Below are 25,218 nucleotides of genomic sequence, written 5' to 3'. Positions count from 1 at the left end.
AGATTTCTATGTTTGACAGTGGGATGTGGTGGGACTTCCTATACTGTCCCCTATTTTGTCCAAGAAGCAGGAGGAGAGACAAACAAAAGACAGAGAAGAGAACATCAGAGGTTTAAGCAAACTGAAGAAGATGAAACTCATTTTAGAGGAATTAGGTGACCAAAGAAATTCAATAAGAATGGGTCAATTTAAGAGTAAACATTAAAAAATGTACAGAAGAAGCAATCTGCCCTGAGATGTGACATACAATAAACAAGTAAACAAATAAAAATATAATTATAAATGTTAAGTGCTACGAAGAAAATGAACAGAGTACTGTAACAGAAAATACATGGTATAAGTTCGCCCTATGAGATAGGTGGTTTTACTTCCATCTTTCAGATAAAGGAACTCAAGGTTGGAAAGGTTAAGTAATTTGTGCAAGATTACACAACTAAGTGGTTGAGTCAGGGTTAGAACTCAAGTCTGTCTACTCCAAGGCCTAAGCCTCAAACCATGAATCTATGTATATGACAGTCCAAAAAGGTAACTTCAGTTTGAAAATCAAATGACAAATCAAATCTATACAGTCTTTATAACAAAATAATAGTCCAAAGTATAAAACAAATATTATCACTTATAATAAGGTAATATTTACCTGTAAACTTATTCCAGTTTCTTCCTTACTTTTTTCACTCAAACTGGAAATAGTTGTACTCTGGCTTCCTTCTTCAAACGTAAGACTTCTGTTTGTCACAAGAGCACCTCTTTTAACGGGAATATACTATTTTGAAGCTTGCTAATACGTATACCATACACTTTGACAGAAAAAACTAACAAAGATTACAAATAAAATATAATGAACCATTTATACTTAAAAACAATACCAGTTAGGCCTAGAATAGAAAAGGAATTTGTTAGTATTAATTCTCTGAATGAGAATTACATTTTAATCACAGTCTCGTTTATGGGAAGGCTATATGCCAAAATATGCTTATTTACAGAGCTTAAAAATAGAGCAGAAGCCCGAGTTCAATTCCTAAATGTTCTGTCAGTGGTTTTACCTGAAGTTTAACCTCATTAATAAACACAGGCACACAAATTAAGACCACACTTGAGACACCACTTAACACTTGATAATTTGGCAAAAATTAAGAAGTCTGATAATATTAAGTGTTAAAAAGGAAGTGGATCAGTAACACCCAAGGTAATAAAACTAATAAGTGATAGTCAGAATTAGAACTCAGATTTCTCTACTCCAAGGCCTCAGCTTTACGTATGCATATGATACTCAGTCCTACAACTAATTTCAATTCTAAAACCATGCCAGCTATACAGTGTTTATGACAATAATAATCCAATGTATAAAATAAATACTATCATAAGTGATATTATCTCTATTATTTACCTATACTTATTTCAGTTTCTTCTTTACTTTCTTTACTCAAACTAGGAATAGTGGTAGTTTGAATCCCTTCTTCAAATGTAAAGCTTCCTACTGAGCCACTTCTTCATGAACTACATTTCTGAGTTGGTATAACCACTTTAAAAACCAATTTGGCACTATCTTATAAGACTGAAAATTTGTATACCCTGCAACCCAATAATTCTACACCTATCATTAACAGGGGAATGGTTAAATGAATTGTGGCATATTCTCCCACTGGTATATTATGTGGCAGTGACAAATTAATGAACCACAGCAACACACAACATAGACAAATCTTACCAAAAAACTGAGGGAACAAAACAAGTTGTAGGAAAGTACACATATAACTTCTTAGGAAGCTCAAAAATAAGGAAACTAAACTATATTTATGGGTTCCTACTCACATGAAAACAGTATCATCCAAACAAATGATCAACACAAAACACGAGATAACATTTACTTCTTGGAGGAGCACAGAGGGATGGGATAGAGGAGACCCATTGACAAAATGGCACTGACAACATTCTATTTTGCTTTATAACCTTTATATGTAAATATTACATATATTTTCCTTACTGGTAAGTTATGCAGAAAAAAGTTTTTAGAGGAGAAACTTGGAAAGTAGGAACAACAGTATTAGAGTCTATGATTTTGAGTCTAGAGCTATAATTCATCTAGGCAAAAAACAGAGTTGCCAGGACTTCTGTCAGGCATTGCCTTAGGTATTAGGAATACTAAAATGACTGAGGTGTGAACTATGACCGGTTGTCTAAATCCTGTTTGAAGGAGTTTTGACTTCTTTCTAAAAAAAATTATGGATACTAACTTTGAAGGCTCATACTTTCTCAGGAGCAAGTTAACAAATAAAACTCTGTATGTATTCCTGAATACCTAGTATAAGGCATTTTGCTATTAACTAACTTGAATAGAAAACCTAAGAGAGTAATTCATTTTTCTGACCTGACAGTGTTTGTAAACTGTTGATCTGTATTTTGCTTTTACACTTTTCCTGATCACTTTAGATTTATAAAAGTCTCAGTTCACCTGAGTCACTGAAGAAAATTAGCATTCCCTACCCTCTCTATACACCTTATGTCTGTTTGCCCTCCCCTTCCCATCAGGCATCTGAAAAAAAAATCAAAATCAGACTGTCAAAGCAAACAGCAAGCCCCATTTGTCAAGCACTTTTCCCCTAAAGTTAACCAAAATAAAATCCAGGTACTCCTGCTTGTTAAACAAGCAATTTTGCAAAAATGTGCCACATTCTATATGATCACCTATCCTCAAATTAAAAGAGCTTTTATTTATACTCAAGTAAGAGCTCAGTTATTCACTCCTGATTAGTAAAAAATATTATTCTATGGAACCAAGATACCGAGGCACATTCAGATTAAAACTACTCCTCCTAAGTATGCAGGACTTTTGCCAAATTTTTAAGATCAAGAGTAGGCAAAAATCAATTTCTTACTCATTTCATACTTAAAGGACAACGTATCAATACTTGTCTTTGTACAAAGTCTAAGTGATCACAAACATATCACTTATACATTATACAAATGAGCTACATATTGTAGATTTTTAATTGTTTTCAATTGAAAAGTAGAAATTATAACAAACCAGAGAGTTAAGAAATATTTGAACTGGGCTCTGAATTCCGGTTCCCGGTTTTCCACAGTCCAAAAACCATACTGCTTCTAGCTTAATGACAATCCAAAGTAGAAATTATAAGTAGCAAGCATAAGAAATGCATCAATGTAACACCTCTTTGCTAATTTTGTAATATGAGTGATTTTGTCATGGAAAAGTGAGGATAACTATAAAAATAAACACTAAGCTATTTGAAATAACAAAGATTTGAGGAGGGCAGTTGGGACAATAAACTGTGTATTTTTTACTCTTCGACTTTCCTGGCTGTTTTTTGCTTTTCCCTATTATCTAGGATACTTGTTAGACTTTTATGAGAGTTCTAACTCAGAGGAAAAGCAAATTAAAGTAGTAGAAATACAAGGTAGATAAAATAATGAAAGTGATTTAATCACAGAAAGCAATCAGTTACATTACTTCTAGTCAATAAGTAAAATGGATCTTCAATAAACTGAGGGAATAGTGGTAAACAATTTAATTGAAATTAGGGAATCAACCATTTGAAAAATAATTATTGATCACTTATATTAAGTTCTCAATGCTAGTTACTATGGGGAATACAGAGGAAAATAAGGATGATCTCTGTCCCCCAGGAGCTTGCTATGTGTATAATTTTTATAATTCTTAAGTAATAAACATCTCTATTTCAGAGAATTGCTTATTTCTTTAAAAATTTTTTATTATCATTTCTCTTTAAAAGGTAGACAACGTCTATCTAAAATATCTTTTAAATGGGAGTGGCAGTAAAACAAATGTTTAATATATATCTTTAATGAAACAATGTCAACACCAATTTTACAAACAAAAACTTCCAAATTCCATTACCTTTTCTCTTGATCGTCCATGTTCTTCTTATCTGCATAGACTTCTACATAGAGCAATGCTGTAAAATGAGCAGCACAAGACTGAGCTACCTTGGCAACCTCTAGATAATTCAATTCCAGCCAGAAAGCATCATCAAAAACTGTTCCTGAAGAAGGTCTAAAGAAAAAAATTTAAATATCTAGTCATGTCCATTTCTTTAACTTAAATGTCAAAAGAAAAGTATGTTGATATAGAATCCAATGGTAGCAAGTGCTAGTGCTAGTTAAAAAGAAAATTACATTTAAACAACCAAAAACAACATACCCCCAATATATAACTATGAACATCTAAGATAACATAGCTGAAGAGCTCCATCACTCTTTTTGGATCACACACCTCTTAGAAATTCTGATGAAAGCTATGGACCATCATCCCATACAAATTTGGGGTTCATATACGCCCTCCACTGAGGGATCCATCAACCACAGGCTAAGAATAGGCTATACAGAATAACTAATAACACATACACGAGTGTTTTTAAATGGCCAATTCAATGAAAATACTGTTTCTTCTAAGACACATTTACATGTCTTTCCTATTGCAGTTAATTTTCTTCTTAGTTGCCTAAGTTGAGGTTATTTAAAAAAAATCTCCCACCGTGATAACAGTAGGCCATAACTGGAAAGAACCATGATATTATCTTTTTCAAAACAAACATTATAGAGATGTGACATGGTAGTGGTTAAGAGCATTGGTATTAGCGTAGGATACTCTAGCTAGGTTCAAATCCAGCTGGTTCACCTACTACAAGCTGTATGAATTTTGGCAACTTAACTTCTTAAGGCTCAATTTCTTTATTTGTAAAACGCAGAAACAATATATACCTCAGAGAATAGTTGTAATGAGTAAACAATGCTTACAAAGCTGGTGAATAAAGTGCCTATCACATAGCCAAGACTTAATTGTAGCTGTTCTGAGAAACGTGAACCTGAACTCAGGTCCTTACCCTTTATTCTATGTCCCAGTCATATTCTCTCAAGGAATCTTCTTCAAGGTCGTATTCGGAATAAAAACTTAATGTTGAGAAACGTTATCTTCTCCAAGGCCAACTAATGTCAATACCATTCTAACTCAATGGTAAATAAAAAATGAATGATTCAGAGGTGAAACTGCCTCCCAACACTGAGAAAAGACATGTTTCCAGCTATAGTTAAAGCTTCTTATGGGCTTTCTCACAAGAGGATTCAATACAAAACAATATGGTGAATCAGTAACTTTCTAACCAGAAACACAAACCCTGAAAGGCCTAACACTTCTTTTTCTAAGAGTGGGATGGAAAGGAATGAGGGGGATATAGAGGAGTTAATTTTTAAGATGTAAATGGATTTAGGTTAAATAATTTTTCAGTTTTCCCCTACCATTCCCTCCCATTTTTATCAACCACTGCCACTACCACCAAACAAACTAATGAGACATCAATGACTACCTATTCAAGTTATAGACCTACTACATTATTTCTTCAAAGTTCTGGTCAACTCTGGAGCAGTACAGATCAGTCAGACCATCCTCTCTAGCAATTCCTGCACTCACTGTTAAAAATCTCAAGAGAAATAATAGGAACAAAAATACTATATTATAAAGCAATCGAGAAAATAAACACTGCTATAGCACAGCATCACTATACAGAACCACAGGTTTTGAAGACCATGGTACACAGTAAAGAAACTTATGTTTCATAATAAAGATACATGCAGGAGCTTTTTACATAACTCTAGCTACTTCTGAGACAAAGTGTAAAGAGAAATGTTAAAAGAGGAGTAATGCAACTAAAAGTAACCTGGAAAATCACTTACTCCTTTCCTTCACTGTAAATGAAATAAACTAAAGCCCCCAACGACTGAATGATTTAGCAAAGATAACACTGTTACTATTACAGTTGGGGCTCAGAGTTCCTACAGTATTCAATATCTTGTAAGTTATTTTGTAATAACCCATAATAGAAAATAATCTGAAAAAAAATACATATATATAACTGAATCACTTTGCTGAACACCTGAAACTAACACAATATTGTAAATCAACTATACTTCAATTAAAAAAAAAAGAATTCAGAGTTCCTGACATTGATTTCACCAAAGTGCCACCCTAAATATGGATTATTACAAGGAGATATAAGCATCACACATATTAAATACAGCAACTTGCAGTAGCATTACCTCAAAGAATCATGTTAAAATTCAGCCAGCCAAAACAAGTTACACTTCTAAATCCCCAACTCAAGAACCAATAGTTACATTACCTCTTTTGTCTCCTCATGTAGTCCACAACAGCAAGCATTGTTCTTTGTGATTTTTTATCCAAATGGCATCGGAAAAAGTGCTCTGACTCTGACAAACAAAGATATGTCCTCTCAGTCCCAGGCAGACTTGCTTAAGCACTTTCTCCCTTTTGCTTGTGTATCTGTCTTCCCCTGCACTATAAGGTTCTGGCATAAAATTGGTTTTCAAATAAATGGAATTTAATGGCATTTCTTTTTCTTTTAAAAGAAACTACTGAGCTTTAAAAAACTGAGAATTTAATAGTAATTTACATTTTATTTCTTAAGACGACTAATTCATTGATTCAAAAACTATTTACCTAGGATTTTTCAATGTACTAAGAGCTCAATATACAACCATATAACAAAGACTATTTGTGACCACACAGAACTCACCAACTAGCCTAAGAAACTTTTTTTTTTATTGGAGTATAACTGCTTTGCAATGTTGTGTTAGTTTCTGCTGTACAACAAAGGGAATCAGCTATATGTATACGTATATCCCCTCCCTCTTGGACCTCCTGCAGAAACTCCCCCAACCCACCCATCTAGGTCATCACAGAGTACCGAGCTGAGCTCCCTGTGCTATACAGTAGGTTCCCACTAGCTATCTATTTTACACATGGTGGTGTATATATGTCAATCCTAATCTCCCAATTCATCCCACCCTCCCCCCTTCCCCATCTGTGTCCATTCTCTACGTCTGTGTCTCTATTCCTGCCCTACAAATAGGTCCATTTGTACCATTTTGCTAGATTCTACATATATGCATTAATACACAGTATCTGTTTTTCTCTTTCTGACTTACTTCACTCTATATGACAGACTCTAGGTCCATCCACATATCTACAAATGACCCAATTTGTTTCCTTTTTATGGCTGAGTAATATCCCATTGTATATATATGTACCACATCTTTATCCACTCATCTGTCGATGGACATTCATGCTGCTTCCATGTCCTGGCTATTATAAATAGTGTTGCAATGAACATTGGGGTACATGTGTCTTTTTGAATTATAGTTTTCTCAAGGTATATGCCCAGTAGTGGGATTGCTGGGTCATATGTTAGTTCTATTTTTAGTTTTTTAAGGAACCTCCATATTGTTCTCCACAGTGGCTGTATCAATTTACATTCCTACCAACAAGGCAAGAGGGTTCCCTTTTCTCCACACCCTCTTCAAGATTTACTGTTTGTAGATTTTGTGATGATGGCCATTCTGACCAATGTGAGGTGATATACCTCATTGTAGTGTTGATTTGCATTTCTCTAATAATTAGTGATGCTGAGCATCTTTTCACGTACCTCTTGACCATCTGTATGTCTTCTTTGGAGAAATGTCTATTTAGGTTTTCTGCCCATTTTTTGATTGGGTTGTTTACTGTTTTGATATTGAGCTGCCTGAGCTGCTTGTATATTTCGGAGGTTAATCCTTTGTCAGTTGCTTCATTTGCAAATATTTTCTCCCATTCTCAGTGTTGTCTTTTTCACTTGTTTATGGTTTCCTTTCCTGTGCAAAACTTTTAACTTTAGTTCCTATTTGTTTATATTTTCATTACTCTAGGAGGTGGGTCAAAAGAGATATTGCTGTGATTTATGTCAAAGAGTGTTTTTCCTATGTTTTCCTCTAAGACTTTTATAGTGTCTAGTCTTACGTTTAGGTCTTTAACCCATTTTGAGTTTATTTTTGTGTATAGTGTCAGGGAGTATTCTAATTTCATTCTTTTACATGTAGCTGTACAGTTTTCTAAGCATCACTTATTGAAGAGACTGTCTTTTCTCCATTGTATATTCTTGCCTCCTTTGTCGTAGATTAGGTGACCACAGGTGCGTGGGTTTATCTCTGGGCTTTTTACCCAGTACCATTGATCTATATTTCTGTTTTTGTGCCAGTACCATACTGTCTTGATTACTGTAGCTTTGTAGTATAGTCTGAAGCCAGGGAGCATGATTCCTCCAGCTGTCTTTCTTACTCAAGAGTGCTTTGGCTAGGGACTTCCCTGGTGGTCCAATGGTAAAGAATCCACCTTCCAATGCAGGGGATGTGGGTTCGATCCCTGGTTAGGGAACTGGGATCCCACATGCAGCAGGGCAACTAAGCCCCATGCCACAAACTACAGAGCTCACGTGCTCTGGAGCCTGCGCACCACAACTACAGAGCCCACGTGCCCTGGAGCCTGAGTGCCTCAACAAGAGAGAGAGGGAAAAAAAAAAACAAGATTGCTTTGGTTATTCGTGGTCGTGTTTCCATACAAATCAATTGCAAAACTTTGTTCTAATTCTGTGGAAAATGCCATTGGTAATTTGATAGGGATTGCATTGAACCTACAGATTGCTTTGGGTAGTATAATCATTTTCATAATATTGATTCTTCCAATCCAAGAGCATGGTATATGTCTTCATCTGTTTGTGTCATCTTTGATTTCTTTCATCAGTGTTTTATTGTTTTCTGAGTACAGGTCTTTTGCCTCCTTAGGTAGGTTTATTCCTAAGTATTTTATTCTTTTTGTTGCAATGGTAAAAGGGATTGTTGTCTTCATTTCTCTTTCTGAACTTTTGTTGTTAGTGTATATGAATTCAAGAGATTTCTGTGTATTAACTTTATATCCTGCAACTTAACCAAATTCATTGATTAGCTCTAGTAGTTTTCTGATAGCATCTTCAGGATTTTCTATGCATAGTATCATGTCATTTGCAACCAGTGACAGTTTTACTTATTCTTTTAAAATTTGTGTTCCTGTTATTTCTTTTTCTTCTCTGATTGCCGTGGCTAAGACTTCCAATATTATGTGGAATAACACAGGTGAGAGTGGACATACTTGCCTTGTTCCTGACCTCAGAGGAAATGCTTTCAGTTTTTCACCATTGAGCTTGATGTTTGCTGTGGGTTTGTCATATGTGCCCTTTATTATGTTGAGGTAGGTTCCCTCTCTGCCAACTTTCTAGAGTTTTAATCAAAAATGGGTATTGAATTTTGTCAAATTCTTTTTCTGCATCTATTGAGATGATCATATGATTTTTATTCTTTAATTTGTTAATATGGTGTATCACACTGATTGATTTGTGTATATTGAAGAAACCTTGCATCCCTGGGGGAAATCCCACTTGATCATGGGGTATAATACTTTAAATGTGCTATTGGATTCTGTTTGCTAGTATTTTGTTCAGGATTTCTGCGTCTATGTTCATCAGTGATATTGGCCTTTAATTTTCTTTTCATGTGATATCTTTGTCTGCTTTTGGTATCAGGGTGATGGTGGCCTTGTAGAATGAGTTTGGGAGTGTTCCTCCCTCTGCAATTTTTTGGAAGATTTTGATAAGTACAAGTGTTAGCTTCCTCTAAATGTTTGATAGAATTCACCTGTGAAGCCATCTGGTCTTGGACTTTTGTTTGTTGGAAGGTTTTAATTAGTTTCAATTTCATTACTTGTGATTGGTCTGTTTATATTTTCTATTTCTTCCTGGTTCAGTCTTGGAAGCTCATACCTTCCTAAGAATTTGTCCATTTCTCCCAGGTTGTCCATTTTATTGGCATACAGTTGCTTGTAGTAGTCACTTATGATCCTTTGTATATCTGCAGTGTCACTTGTAATTTCTCCTTTTTCATTTCTAATTTTATTAATTTGAATCCTCTCCCTTTTTTTCTTGATGGATCTGGCTAAAGGTTTATCAATTTTGTTTATCTTCTCAAAGAACCAACTTCTGGTTTTATTGATTTTTGCTACTGTTTTCTTCGTTTCTATGTCATTTATTTCTGCTCTTATCTTTCTTTCCTTCTTTCCTTTCTTACCTTCTTTCTTTCTTTTGGCTGGGCAGGCTCTTCATTGCAGCATGTGTGCTTAGTTGCCATATATGGGATCTTAGTTCCCCAACCAGGGACTGAACCTGGGCCCCCCACATTGGGAGCACGGAGTCTTAAGCACTGGATGACCAGGGAAGTCCCATCTGCTCTGATCTTTATGATTTCTTTCTGTCTATGAACTTTGGGTTTTTTTGGTTCTTCTTTCTCTAGTTGCTTTAGGTATAAGGTTACATTGTTTATTTGAGATTTTTCTTGTTTCTTGAGGTGAGATTGAATTGCTATAAACTTCCCTCTTAGAATTGCTTTTGCTGCATCCCATAGGTTTTGGGTTGTCATGTTTTTGTTGTCATTTGTTTCTATGTGTTTTTTGATTTCCTTTGATTTCTTCAGTGTTCTCTTGGTTATTTAGTGGCGAACTGTTTAGCCTCCATGTGTTTGTGTTTTTTACAGTTTTTTTTCCTATAATTGATTTCTAATCTCAGCGTTGTCATCGGAAAAGATGCTTGATATGATTTCAATTTTCTTAAATTTACTGAGGCTTGATTTGTGACCCAAAATGTGATCTATCCTGGAGAATGTTCGTGTGCACTTGAGAAGACACTGTAATCTGCTGTTTTCAGATGGAATGTCCTATAAATATCAATTAAACCTATCTGGTCTATTGTGTCATTTAAAGCTTGTGTTTCTTTCTTTATTTTCTGTCCGGATGATCTGTCCATTGGGGTAAGTGGGGTATTAAAGTCCCCCACTATTTCTGTGTTACTGTCGATTTCCCCTTTTAAGACTGTTAGCATTTGCCTTATGTACTGAGGTGCTCCTATGTTGGGTGCATAACTATTTATAATTGTTATATTCTCTTCTTGGATTGATCCCTTGATCATTATGTAGTGACTTTCCTTGCCTCTTGTAACAGTCTTTATTTTAAAGATTTTAGACTTTTTAAATCTGATATGAGTATTGCTACTCCAGCTTTCTTTTGATTTCCATTTGCATGGAATATCTTTTTCCATCCCCTCACTTTCAGTCTGTATGTGTCCCTAGGTCTGAAGTGGGTCTCTGGTAGACAGCATATATATGGGTCTTGTTTTTTATCCATTCAGCCAGTCTGTGTCTTTTCGTTGGAGCATTTAATCCATTTACATTCAAAGTAATTATCAATATATATGTTCCTATTACCATTTTCTTAATTGTTTTGGGTTTGTTTATGTGGGTCTTTTTCTTCTCCTGTGTTTCCCACTTAGAAAAGTTCCTTTAGCATTTGTTGTAAAGCTGGTTTGGTGGTGCTGAATTCTCTTAGCTTTTGCTTGTCTGTAAAGCTTTGGATTTCTCCATCAAATCTGAATGAGATCCTTGCTGGGTAGAGTAATCCTGGTTGTAGGTTTTTCCCTTTCATCACTTTAAATATCTTGCCACTCCCTTCTGCCCTGCAGAGTTTCTGATGAAAAATCAGCTGATAACCTTATGGGGATTCCCTTGTACGTTGTTTGTTGCTTTTCTCCTGTTGCTTTTAATATTTTTTCTTTGAATTTAGTTTTTGTTAGGTTGATTAATACGTGTCTCGATGTGTTCCTCCTGGGGTTTATCCTGTATGGGACTCTCTGTGCTTCTTGGACTTAGATGGTTATTTCCTTTCCCATGTTAGGGTTTTCCACTATAATCTCTTCAAGTATTTTCTCAGACCCTTTCTCTTTCTGTTCCTCTTCTGGGACCCTATAATGTGCATGCTGGTGCATTTAATGTTGTCCCAGAGGTCTCTGAGACTGTCCTCATTTCTTTTCACTCATTTCTTTATTCTGCTCCTCGGCAGTTATTTCCACCATTCTATCTTCCAACTCACTTATTCGTTCTTCTACTTAAGTTATTCTGCTACTGATTCTTTCTAGTGTATTTTTCATTTCAGTTATCATGTTGTTCATCACTGTTTGTTTGTCCTTTAGTTCTTCGAGGTCCTTGTTAAACATTTCTTGTATTTTCTCGATCTGTGCCTCCATTCTATTTCCTAGAGTTTGGATCATGTTTACTATCATTACTCTGAATTCTTTTTCAGATAGGTTGCCTATTTCCTCTTCATTTATTTGGTCTTGTAGGTTTTTACCTTGCTTCTCTGTACCATATTTTTTTGTCATCTCATTTTTTTTGATGGATGGGGCTGTGTTCCTCTCTTGCTGGTTGTTTGGCTTGAGGTGTCTAGCACTGGAGTTTGCAGGCAGTTGGGTGGAGCTGGGTTTTGGTGCTGATATGAGGACCTCCGGGAGAGCTCACACTGATTAATATTCCCTGGGGTCTGAGGTTCTCTGTTAGTCCAGTGGTTTGGACTCGGCACTTCCACCACAGCAGCTCAGGCCCAACCCCCAGCCTGGGAACCAAGACCCTGCAAGCCGCGTGGTGTGGCAAAAAAAAAAAGGCAACAAACAAAAAGGAGAACAATAACAAAGAATAAAAAATGAAATAAAATTAGAAAAATAAAAAATATATTAGAAAAAACAAAAATAAAAACGAAACAGCAACAACAAAGCAAAACAAAACCACAACAGCTAAAAAAAAAAAGAGCCAGTAAAGGCCTTGGTGGGGGTAGGCAGCTCAGGCCCAGTTCCCTCACGGCTGTAAGACAGCCTAAGAGACACTTAACACAGTGTGATGTGTGCTATGATAGGGAAAGCTTAGAATACCGTAGTGGCATACAGAAAAGAACTCTGAATAAGAATAGTTTCACAGAAAAAAACGATATCTGAAAGAAGAGTAATGGTCCATCTGGAGAAGAAGAAAGGATAGTGTTCCCGGCAAATAGTGATAAGATGGCTGAAACAAGAAAGATCATGGAGAATTTACTGAAAGATTTCATTGTGTTAAACCACAGAGCTGCAAAGCAGTAAGGATGCTGTGGACAGAGAGAAATAGATGGACTAATGTTATTTATAACACAGAACTCACAGGATTTGGTAATCAGATGAGATGTGAGAAATGTTTCTGGCTTGGACAACTGCATGCCATTCATTGAAGAGGTACACATTAAAAGAAGTAGGCTGGGGAAGGAGGTGAAGATAATAATTTTACCTTCGGACAGTTGAATTTGAGATGCACGTGGCACATTCAAGTGAAGTTAGTGAGACTTACAGACATCAGAAAAGAAACCATTTAATTTGATAGGAATCTATATTTACTTTCCTTTTCAATAATAGATTTGACATGTGAAGTTTAAATTTTCATTTAAGGCAATAAAAATATTGGTACTCTACACAGACATAAAATAAAACTGGCTGATTTTGCCTTTGAGAGGCTGTAGCATAAATATGTATGTACAAATGATAAACATAAATAAAAAGCCTTAGCTATGTTCATGATAACAGATTATCGGGTTATCATAAGCAGCAATTATATCAAACTTGGCATGTTATAAAATTGTTTTTACTATTACTTCAAATTACTTAACATTAAAGTTTAAATGCTTACTGGTAACTGTGAATCACTTATATCTGTATTTCTCAAATTAAGAATAGGAGATATAGGCTGGATAGTTTGCCAAGTCTCTATGAGAATTTTTATTTTAGGATTTTCATTTCAATGGCCTAAAGAAAATTCATATAAGCATATTTTGAATTATTTACATGACCAACTTATAATCTAGTAGGACCACAGAATGGGCATCCATGTTTATGTTTAATAATTATATTATTTCCAACAGAAGATTTGTAACTGCTGTTAGCCAATAAAAAGGAACATACATAAATAATAAAACAGAGCAAAGTAAAGTTTAAATTGCAACACGGTCATGTCATATAAAGGCTGTGTTAGTGAAAGTAAAAAGAAGTAATTGGGAGAATTGAGTAATCACAACCTATGTCAAAGCGACTGGAACCATAGTCAAGGTTGGGAAGAATAATTTAGTTGTGGCGAAATATCACATTAACTCAATACTATTCTTATAATTATGCTGGTCTTGAAGTACAGTAAGTGAATTTGTACCTAGCTTTATGTTTGTACGTAAAATACATTAGTATTATGTATCAATATTAAAGACAGTAAGTTAACATTACAAATCTGTAAATATTTTCCTTTTTTCAAATTTAGGTTTGAAAATCTGACCCACGATGAAAAAATCTGGCCTTCAACTATGTATATATGTATTATGTGTACCCAATTCCTCATTGAATTTTTCCTGCAATAAGCTCTTAGCATGGGAAATACTTCTTATATAGCATGGAAGGAAAGTAGGTTATAAAAGTAAGTAAAGCATAATCCAATTTTTGTTTTAAAAAACTGATGTATATATACCAAATGTTAATTGTAGTTATCCTAGATGACAGAATTATGGGTGATTTAATTTGTTGAATTTATGCCAATTTTTCTGTATTTCCCACAATAAATATGATTTTTTAATTAAAAAAAAAAAGGTTGCTTTTAAAAAATGAGTTGGCCATAGCTCTAATATAAAATTCCATCATATCTCCAGCACAGTACCTATAATATGTGGTTGCATTTATTTGTCTGCTGTTTCAATTACTAGAATGTAGGGTTATGTCTTGCTCACATCCTTACTGCCAGTGCCAAGCACGGTGCTTGACACAGACTGCTCAATTACTTGCTCCATTAATAGTAGTCAATGTTTACTGAAGGGATACTATGCATCAAGTATTATCTTAGTTGTTTTACGTACATTATCTCATTGAAAACTTGCTACAACTTTTATCTCCATTATACAGATAAGAGAACAGATGTTTAGAGGTTATGGAATTAAGCCTACAAGGGCCTTGATGGGATTCAAACAAGCTATCTTTCCCTAGAACTGAGACATTAACAGTATAAATTTGAGAAATTTAACAGAATACCTGAATCCAAATTTGCAGGAGTTGTGGATCGGCTTGTTTCTGAGCAGTGTCTGAAACAGTTAGTGAAAAATCCCTGAATGTGTGTAGAAAGCAGATTTCTCCATGATTCATTTGTATCTTGGATTAAAATGTCATGAATCAAGTATGGAAGCACAGTCTGACAAAAGTCAGTTTTCACCTAGAATATACAAATACATCCAGTCAATAGTTTTCAGTAAAAATATTTTACTTAAAATTTTCATTCCCTGTTGCTGACATATTAACCTTTTTAAAAAAATGACAGATGAATCTGTCATGAACTCCATGTACTACTAAAAAACATACAAAAAACATGTGTAGCAGGTAGTGTTTAAAAAAAAAATCAAACTAACTTAAAATATCTAAATCAAACCTATACATTACACTGCAATTGTTCATTTTCAGTCTAGGCCACTTGCATATAATAAAATAGGACATTGTTGACAAATGAAATTATTATGTCACTACTGTAAAAAAAATTTCACAGTTTAAAAGTGTTACTAATAACAGAAGCAGTTTTCTAATTTGATAAAAGGGAAAATGGGGATCAAACTTTAAGAGAAAAGCTGAAAATTTGATTTTTGAACATTTTCTACATTCAGTGAAGAGCTACAACAGTCATGTTAAAATGTTTTTTAATAAACCCCAATTTCTGGGCATAAAATTAGGGTACTTATTTGTGGTATACTCCAAAGTATAAAAAACTACTTTAATATATGTGGTACATTAAAACAGTACTCAACTTTATTTTTGCCAAGACATCATCTTCATGTATTCATCATATACCACACACATGAAACAGACTATTGATTACCAATTGTACACTTTTTCCCTTTCAAACTAAAGACAAATCAAAAAGCCAGTTTTGGAAATACAGAAGTTAAGTAACTAAGAATTGGGGTGTGTTTGTATGTGTGTGTGTGTGTGTGTGTGTGTGTGTGTATGAATGTATATTTGGAACATTTTATCTTCTGGCCCAAAGTCAGAACGTTATAAAAATCTTAGGGGCTTCCCTGGTGGCACAGTGGTTAAGAGTCCGCCTGCCAATGCAGGGGACACGGGTTCGAGCCCTGGTCCGGGAGGATCCCACATGCTGCGGAGCAACTAACCCTGTGTGCCACAACTACTGAGCCTTTGCTCTGGAGCCCACGAGCCACAGCTGCTGAAGCCCACGTGCCTGGAGCCCGTGCTCTGCAAAGGGAGAGTCCACCACCATGAGAAGCCCATGCGCCGCGACCAAGAGTGGCCCCCGCTCGCCACAGCTGGAGAGGGCCCGTGCACAGCAACGAAGACCCAACGCAGCCAAAAATAAATTTATTAAAAAAAAAAGTGTTTAAAAAATCTTAGGTTTATTCACTAATGAGAAATGAGTTGTGTGTGTATCCAGGGTATCACTCAAATTTTTTTTTTTTTTTCAGAAGATGTATTTATTATATCAAACACATGTTAGGGTGCTTAACTCTATGCCAGTATGCCAGACAGAGGCAGGATCAGCATGCAGTGCAGAAGGTTTACTAGGGAATGCTCTTGGGATCAATGTCTGTAGAAGGAAGGGAAGGAAGAAGCAGGACTGGAGTGAGGGAAAAGTTGGGGTGTGGTGCAGCAGCAACAAAGGTCTCCACCAACGCTGTGGGGAGCTCAGAAGCTGAGGTGGACCTTCAGAGCCGTCTTGAGTTGTGGTAATGGTACAGAGCTTTTATACTCTAAGGTCAACCAGTCATTGAATGCAGGTTGCCCTGGGAAGAGGGTATGATTTGGGGTGAAGCAACTCCCTATTATCAAGGCAATTCTGAAGGGTGTTCTCAGCTGGTAGCACTTGCAGCAGCTGAGGGAATAAGTCCTCTGAACTGCTACGAACGCAGTGTAGTACTGCAGAGAGTGTGATGATTTATTCACTGTTAACACTTTTTTTTGTAGAAACAAAGACTGCTTTACAAACTGCTTTCAATAGGGTACTTTACCGAAATATTCACTTCTTTTATCAGTTATTTTTAATTGGTAGATGTTTAACTAGTCAGGTATTTTGTTTTCATATTTCTGTTGAATCATGCTTGACAGTATTATAAATTCGGTTAGCTTTTAAAGTCTTAGAGCATCATCACATTGTGCTGTTTTAGATGATACATTGATAAAAGCGTATAAACTTTTTGTTTGACCTTGGCAGGTACCATTACTCGCTAATGAAATAAATGGTAGTGTACCCCCCAAAATAAAAAAGCAATGCTAACTGCAACCACACCTCTTTTCTCACTCAAGAAAGCATGTCACAGAATTCACGCAGAAACAGCTTTCGACAAAATGCAACACCCATTTAGGATAAAAACTCTCCAGAATTTGAGCACAGAGGGAACCTGCCTCAACATAATAAAGGGCATATACGACAAACCCACAGCAAACATCTTGCTCAATGGTGAAAAACTGAAAGCATTTCCTTTAAGATCAGGAACAAGACAAGGATGTCCACTCTCACCACTCTTATTCAACACAGTATTGGAAGTTCTAGCCACGGCAATCAGAGAGGAAAAAGAAATAAAAGGAATCCAAATTGGAAAAGAAGAAGTAAAACTGTCACTGTTTGCAGATGACACGATACTACTATACATAGAAAACCCTAAAGATGCTATCAGAAAACTACTAGAGCTAATCAATGAATTTGGTAAAGTTGCAGGATACAAAATTAATACACAGAAATCTCTTGCATTCCTATACACTAACAATGAAAGATCAGAAAGAAAAATCAAGGAAACAATCCCATTTACCATCACATCAAAAAGAACAAAACACCTAGGAATAAACCTACCTAAGGAGGCAAAAGACCTGTACTCAGAAAACTATAAGACACTGATGAAAGAAATCAAAGATGACACAAACAGATGGAGAGATATACCATGCTCTTGGATTGGAAGAATCAGTATTGTCAAAATGACTATACTACCAAATGCAATCTACAGATTCAGTGCAATCCCTATCCAATTACCAACAGCATTTTTCACAGAATTAGAACAAAGAATTTTACGATTTGTATGGAAACACAAAAGACCACAAAGAACCAAAGCAATCCTGAGAATGAAAAACAGAGCTGGAGAAATCAGGCTCCCTGACTTCAGATGAAACTACAAAGCTACAGTAATCAAAATAGCATGGTACTGGCACAAAAACAGAAATATAGATCACTGGAACAGGATAGAAAGTCCAGATATAAACCCACACACCTATGGTCACCTAATCTATGACAAGGGAGGCAAGGATATACAGTGGAGAAAAGACAGTCTCTTCAATAAGTGGTGCTGGGAAAACTGGACAGCTACATGTAAAAGAATGAAATTAAAACACTCTCTAACACCATACACAAAAATAAACTCAAAATGGATTAAAGACCTAAATGTAAGGCCAGATACTATAAAACTCTTAGAGGAAAACACAGGCAGAACACTCTCTGACAAATCACAGCAAGATCTTTTTTGATCCACCTCCTAGAGCAATGAAAATAAAAACAAAAATAAACAAATGGGACCTAATTAAACTTTTAGCTTTTGCACAGCAAAGGAAACCACAAACAAATGAAAACACAACCCACAGAATGGGAGAAAATATTTGCAAACGAAGCAACAGACAAGGGATTATGCTCCAAAATATACAAAGAGGCCATACAGCTCAATATCAAAAAAACAAACAACTCAATCAAAAAAATGAGCAGAATATCAAAATAGACATTTCTCCAAAGAAGACATACAGATGGCCAAAAAGCATATGAAAAGATGCTGAACATCACTAATTATTAGAAAAATGCAAATTAAAACTACAATGAGGTATCACCTCAGCCAGTCAGAATGGCCATCATCAAAAAATGTACAAACAGTAAGTGCTGGAGAGGATGTGGAGAAAAGGGAACCCTCCTACACTACTGGTGGGAATGTAAATTGGTAAAACCACTATGGAGAACAGTATGGAGATTCCTTAAAAAACTAAAAATAGAGCTACCATATGATTCGGCAATACCACTCCTGGGCATATATCCAGAGAAAACCATAATCCGAAACAATTCATGCACCCCAATGTTCACTGCAGCATTATTTACAATAGCCAGAACATGGAAGTAACCTAAATTTCCATCAACAGAGGAATGGATAAAAAAGATGTGGTACATATATACAATGGAATATTACTCAGCCATAAAAAAGAACGAAATAATGCCATTTGTAGCAACATGGATGGACCTAGAGATTGTCATATTGAGTGAAGTAAGTCAGAGAAAGACAAATATCATATATCACTTATATGTGGAATCTAATAATATGGTACAAATGGTTTTATTTACAAAACAGAAATAGAGTCACAGATGTAGAAAACAAACTTATGGTTACCGGGGGGACAGTGAGGGGGGCATAAATTGGGAGACTGGGATTGACATACACACACTATTATATATAAAATAGATAACTAGTAAGGGCCTACTGTATAACACAGGGAAATCTTCTTAATACTTTGTAATGACCTATATGGGAAAAGAATCTAAAACAGAGAGGATATATGTATATATGTAACTGATTCACTTTGCTCTACAGCAGAAACTAACACAGCATCCAATATGTAGCTACCCCACAGCTGAAACCTACTGCATAAAGTTGTGGCTAAATAAAGACGCCCTGTTGGATGGATTCACAACAGCTGAGTATAGGTGACGTTGCATGAAGATGATCTGCAGTACAAAGCACTCTTTTTATATACAGGCCATGAACATTCACACAAAAGCGAAATGGAATGAGACCATCAAAGAAAATTATTATGAGAAAGCTCAAATGAAAAAAACAAAGTTAGAAAGGGAATAAGTCAGACTAATTAATCTTCTTACCTCACACATTGGCTTTAATAACTGAAGAACTTCACTTTTTGTGCCTCCACTATTCAAAAAAGCACAAGTCAGTGTCTTTAACCAAATGTCATGATTTTCAGTTTGAGGAATCCACAGGCTTGTATTATCCAAGCCTTCTAAAGGGCTTTCTTTGTCAAGTCTAGGTACTTCTAAAAACTAGAAAAAAGTGATGAGAAAACATAAATAAGGTACAGAAATACATTTTACCTTTCCTATGCCAAACAAATACCTAGGCATAAACAAATCTGTTTCCAAATAAAACTAAATATGCTTAAAACTAAATCTTGAGGCATCAGTTACCTTTTAAAATTAAAATACATTTATGTTTATGAGAGGCAGAGTCATCTGGTAAAAAATTAGTGATCTAAACAGCAGGAAACTTAACTTCTACTCTCAGCTCACTAGTGGTATGTTAAACAAATCACAGACTCTCTGCCTCATCTGTCTCATGTATGAATCCAGTCCAAATCTACCATACAGAGTTGATTTTGGAATGAAATGAAATTTTAAAATGTTAAAACTACAGTGTTTTACAGGTTATACTATTAGTTTTATTAATAGCTTATATTGTCAATAATTTCACTGAGACCAAAATTATATTATGATACATTAAAAGTATCATTTCAATGATAGGTGTAAGCGCTGAAGTTAAAAGGTGAAAACTTAACAGCGTATTTCTCAGTTGCTTTATGAAAAGAAAATATTAAACAAAATAAAGGAGAAGTAAGAGTTCTTAAGTATCTTTCACAGAGTACTTTCAGTGGAACCTTGTTATGATATCAACATGGAAAAGGGAGAAATCTATAGGCCATCTTAAATTTCACTAGAGGGTTGTGATACTTTAACTTGCTATGGAAATAAACACTTGCTTGTTGATCACAATATCTATAAATGGCTTTCATGGGATCAAAGTAAGGGTTTTCTACTCCTAAGGAAAAAAAGCCTGTCATTAAGAACTCCTCCTACCAGGGAATATGGGGACATGTGTATGCATTTGGCTGATTTGCTTTGCTGTGCAACAGAAACTAACACAGTATTGTGAAGCAATTATACTCCAATAAAGATCTATTAAAAAAAAATAAAAAATAAAAAAGAACTCCTCCTATCCCCCAAAATCAACCATCATTTCTTTAGGCTACCTATCTCAGCTTTTCCACACTGCCATAACTAAAAATACAAACCCCTTGGATTCAAAAAGTACAGCTAGAATTATTTCCAAGAAAGGTTAAATGTTAGTGTAATTAAGCAATATGATATTCATATCCCACAGCAAATAGAACTGTTCTAGATATAGTGGATATTCAATAAACATTCATTATTTGAGACCTTTTTTCTTGATGTTCGAAAAGGCTGTAGATAGATCAGCATGGGATCATTTGTCATCTTATAAATCTCCCAGAAACTATGTCCAGTTTTTGTGGCTAAAATGCTTTTCAAACAGGTAACAGCTGCTGATCGCACTTTGACACTGAAAAACACATATAATTCAAATGCCACAAAGTATATCAACTATTAATCTTGATGAATGTTAAGCAGCTCCCAATGAAAAAATTAATATCTAAAATTTTAAATTTATATTAGGAAATGTTTACATTTATTAGGAAATTTTACATCTATAAAATTCTATAACATCAAAGCAAAAATTATCAAAGGATTTTTAATATTCCTTGAGTAAACACGAGTTACTCATCACTGTAACAGCAATTCCCTTCATTCAATATAATAAAGTTTATATTATGACTACTAAAAATTAAAAACCCATAAAAAGAAATACTTGAGAATAACATTGACTAATAAGAATGAGTAATAAGAATGACAGAAAACTAATTCACCCAAGAAAAAAATATTTTGATACCATTTTCTCTAAAAGGTACAAATAATTTGGGGTAACACAGGATGGAATTTCCCTACAAATGATAAAATTATTGTCTAGAACAATTTTAAACAAACAGTAAGTATGTACTTATTCTGACCAGAAGCTAGTTGAAATCATTAGGTAAGGCATCTAAAACCTCTAATAAAAAATTAAACGTCCTTCTCTTTTGCAAAGAATTAGGTAAAGGAGGGCTGCAATACAAGAGTACTGAAAATATGACAGCTGACAAAAAATGTCATAAAGCCTGATACTATAAATGATGACGAGCTGTCAAGTAAAGGCTTAATTCTATGTCTCAATTTAAGACATAGAAGCATAAACCCTAAACTTGGATTCATCTCTCATTCCTCTTTCTTTCCCTCACTCCTCCACATCCAATTCATCAGCACGTCCTGCTGCCTCTATGTTAAAAACATACCCTAGTTCCATCCGTGTTCCATCTCATCTCCATTACCGCCACCCTTATCCAAGTCACCATGATTTCTCCTCTGGACTACTGCAATAGTTTCATAATCAGCTTTCTGTTTCCATTTTTGCCCTATCACAAGCCATTTGCCATATCTGTCAGAGTAAAAATGCAAGTTGCATCATGGCACTACTCTGGTTAAAACTCCATGGCTTCCTTATATGTTTCAAATAAAATCCAAATTTTTTAATCGGAATTAGTCCTACCTTTCTAATTTCATTTCATACCATCTTCTTCCACACCAGGCTTTTTCTGATCCTCAAACACATGAAGCTTATTTCCATTCTAGCTATTCCCTGTCTGCAATATTTTATCCCTAATCAACTTCTAGCTGATTCCTGATCACTCAGATCAGCTAGATGACACTTCCTCAGAGAAGCCTTCCATGATTCTGGGAATTCCTTGGTCAACATTCCCTTTGTATACCTGAGGCCCCTCAAACATGTAATGATTTTTTTCCTCTTACAAAAAAGGCATGAAAAACAAATTGTACCTATCCCTGTGGTTCTCAAGTTTAAGTCACACTAATATTTCTGTGCACCTTCTTCAGAAAAACCAATTGCAAACTACTGTGTAACAAATGAAACACTTAATGCTTGCAAATTTTCTGTAGAAAATCTCTTCAAAAGCTGTGCTAGATATAATTTGAAATACATTTTTAAAAATGAGATAGATTAATAAATGGATAGAAGGATGGCTAAATGTGATACAGCAAGGATAATAATAGTAGGATCTAGGAAGAATCTAGGTGGTGAGTATATGGGTATTTACTGTAAAATTCTTTCAATTTTGCTGTATGCTTGAAAATTTTTATAATAAAAAGTTGGGAAGGAAATCACACCAGCCTTTTTACTGTAACAACAACAACAAAAGAGTGAAATATACATGTCCATTAAATCAACAATGAAAACAGAGCAGGTAGACATTATTGCCAATCATTTATTCCCCAAGAGAAGCGGGGGGTATTATAGGGAAACGGATGCAAAATACCCATTTACTTAGAAAGATGCCCAATTGTGGGCAAAAATCCTTTGAACCCAGTCTCCAAAAATGGTGGTGATAAGGTGCTCAAATATATCAAAATAAATACATCTGGCCCTTGAACAACGAGGATTTGAACTGTACAGGTCCACTTATACATGGATTTTTTTCAACAGTAAATACTACAGTACTACACAATCTGCAGTTGGTTGACTCCTCGGATGCAGAACCACGGATATGGAGGGCCAACTATAATTATACACGAATTTTCCACTGAGCAAAGGGTCAGCATCCCAACCCCCACATTGTTCAAGGATCTGTAAATAATAAATAGATAACTGCAAATAAATAGATAGATAAATGGGGAGTGGAAGACAGAGAAAAAGTAATCTCATAATCAGCAAGCTGAAATTATACTATTTGTTGCAATTTTGTTTTGCATTCTATGCATTAATAGGCAAAAGAAAAAGCCCTGTCTGATTAGCTTAAGACTTTTGGAGTTAAAAAATTTCTGCTCTATGACTTATTTTAAAAGGATCAAAATGTCTAGCCAGGAGGAGAGTGGCACCTTTGATTCTGACAAGTGCACAAAATATCCCCATTTACGTTCCCCTATCTTAATGTTTTGTGTGGAACCACTTGGTAGTTTTCATATTGTTTGTCTAGTCTACTCTCACTAAAATTTAACATGGACCTTGTCTGGTATATCTATCACTATATCAAGTTACCTGGCATATAGTAGTAGGGTTTTAGTAATTATGTGAATTAATAAAAATACAATGATATTCATTAAATATTTAAGACTGAAAGTATGGCAACTATAAGGAGAATGCTTTAGTTATTGGAAATGCTAATTCATATGAGGTATCAATTATGAATGTCAGATTAAGTGCTATCAGGTACAAGGTATCATTAAATACTCACCAATCTTCCACCAGTGTATTATTCAGGTAGGTCAGCATTATGAAGGTCCACTGAAGTTCTTTATCTTCAAATAACTCAAGGGCCTTGGTATAAGATGTATCTTTACTACATTGTATCGCTATTGTAGAGAAATCTATAGGACCCACTTCTCCCAAGCAGCTTCCAACAGCCTCTATATATAGAAATTCCATTTCAGTAAAGTTATAGCTAAAAGATCATACATAAAACAGAAATTTTCTAATTTCAAAAATATGTTTTGTCATCCTTTAAGATTTAAGTGTTTTCTCAAAGATGCTGAATAGATTAAAGAAGCTACAAAATACTGTATCATTTCCTTCACATATCATCCATGTCGGCAATATTTTCCCGTATAAAATCATATCCAAGAGCTAGATTAACTAGTAGAAAATAGTTTTTAAGGAAAGTCTAAATATAGCAGCTGTATGCAAGTATCAATTTTCTGGGAGGTATTACATAAAGACCACAAATCTTAAATACTCAGTTCAGTGAAAATTCACACACACACACACACATACATGCAGGAACACACATTTTTTTTCCCACCTGTATTATCACTACCCAGATGAAGACAGATGTTTTCAAGATGCCAGAGGGCCCCCTCATGTTCTTTCCCAGTCATGATGGAATTTAATAAAACATGTTAAAAAATTATTTGATAGTCCTCCTTTCAAAAGGTGGAGCCTAATTCTTCCCTTGAGTGTGGGCTGTACTTAGTGTCTTACTTCTAAAAAACAGAATGTGTACAAGTCTTTCACCTCCTTAACTAAAATTATCCCAGGTATTTAATTCTCTTAAATGTTATTATAAATGGAATTGTAAATGGAATGGATTTTCCATTTTAGATTGTTCATTGCTGGTGTACAGAAACACAAATGAATTTTGTGTGTTGATCTTGTATCCTGCAACTTGGCTGAATTCATTTATTACCTCTCTTATAGTAACTTTCCTAAAGATTTTCTGGGACTTCCTATATATATATTCAGTAATGTCATCTGTGAATAGAGATAGTGTTTACTTCTTTGTTTTCCAGTTTTTGTTCAATTGCTCTGGCTATAACTTCCAGTATAATGGTGAATAGCAGTGGGCAACTTTGTCTCATTCCTGATCTGAGGAAGACATTCAGTCTTTCACCATTAAATATGACATTAGCTGTGGGTACAAATCACTAAGATTTTATGCTATGCAGGAAAGCCACTTAGGCCTCCTGTAGCAAGTTACATTTGTCCCCAGAAGCAGTGCTACTATGGACAAAGGGTAA

At 35.1% G+C, this 25,218-nt stretch overlaps 1 protein-coding gene across 4 annotated transcripts in view; it reads right to left on the bottom strand.

Annotated features, from left to right (window-relative positions):
• Positions 1 to 25,218, bottom strand: part of ATM (ATM serine/threonine kinase) — a 149,139-nt gene that overhangs the window by 41,571 nt on the left and 82,350 nt on the right. For 3 of the 4 annotated variants that reach the window (XM_036861082.1, XM_036861083.1, XM_036861084.1), the window contains 7 exons: positions 23,940 to 24,111; positions 21,019 to 21,160; positions 19,672 to 19,848; positions 14,802 to 14,979; positions 6,156 to 6,243; positions 3,878 to 4,033; positions 638 to 746 (listed from right to left, as the gene is read on the bottom strand). In XM_036861082.1, coding sequence (XP_036716977.1) covers positions 638 to 746; positions 3,878 to 4,033; positions 6,156 to 6,243; positions 14,802 to 14,979; positions 19,672 to 19,848; positions 21,019 to 21,160; positions 23,940 to 24,111 — 1,022 coding nt within the window. The remainder of the gene's footprint in view (positions 1 to 637; positions 747 to 3,877; positions 4,034 to 6,155; positions 6,244 to 14,801; positions 14,980 to 19,671; positions 19,849 to 21,018; positions 21,161 to 23,939; positions 24,112 to 25,218) is intronic. The other variant, XM_036861086.1, reaches the window with a different exon arrangement.

This window comes from Balaenoptera musculus, chromosome 8 (genome assembly GCF_009873245.2).
Source record: "Balaenoptera musculus isolate JJ_BM4_2016_0621 chromosome 8, mBalMus1.pri.v3, whole genome shotgun sequence".
NCBI lineage: Eukaryota > Metazoa > Chordata > Mammalia > Artiodactyla > Balaenopteridae > Balaenoptera > Balaenoptera musculus.
Note: the sequence above shows the minus strand (reverse complement) of the source record. Positions and strands in the feature narration are given on the sequence as shown.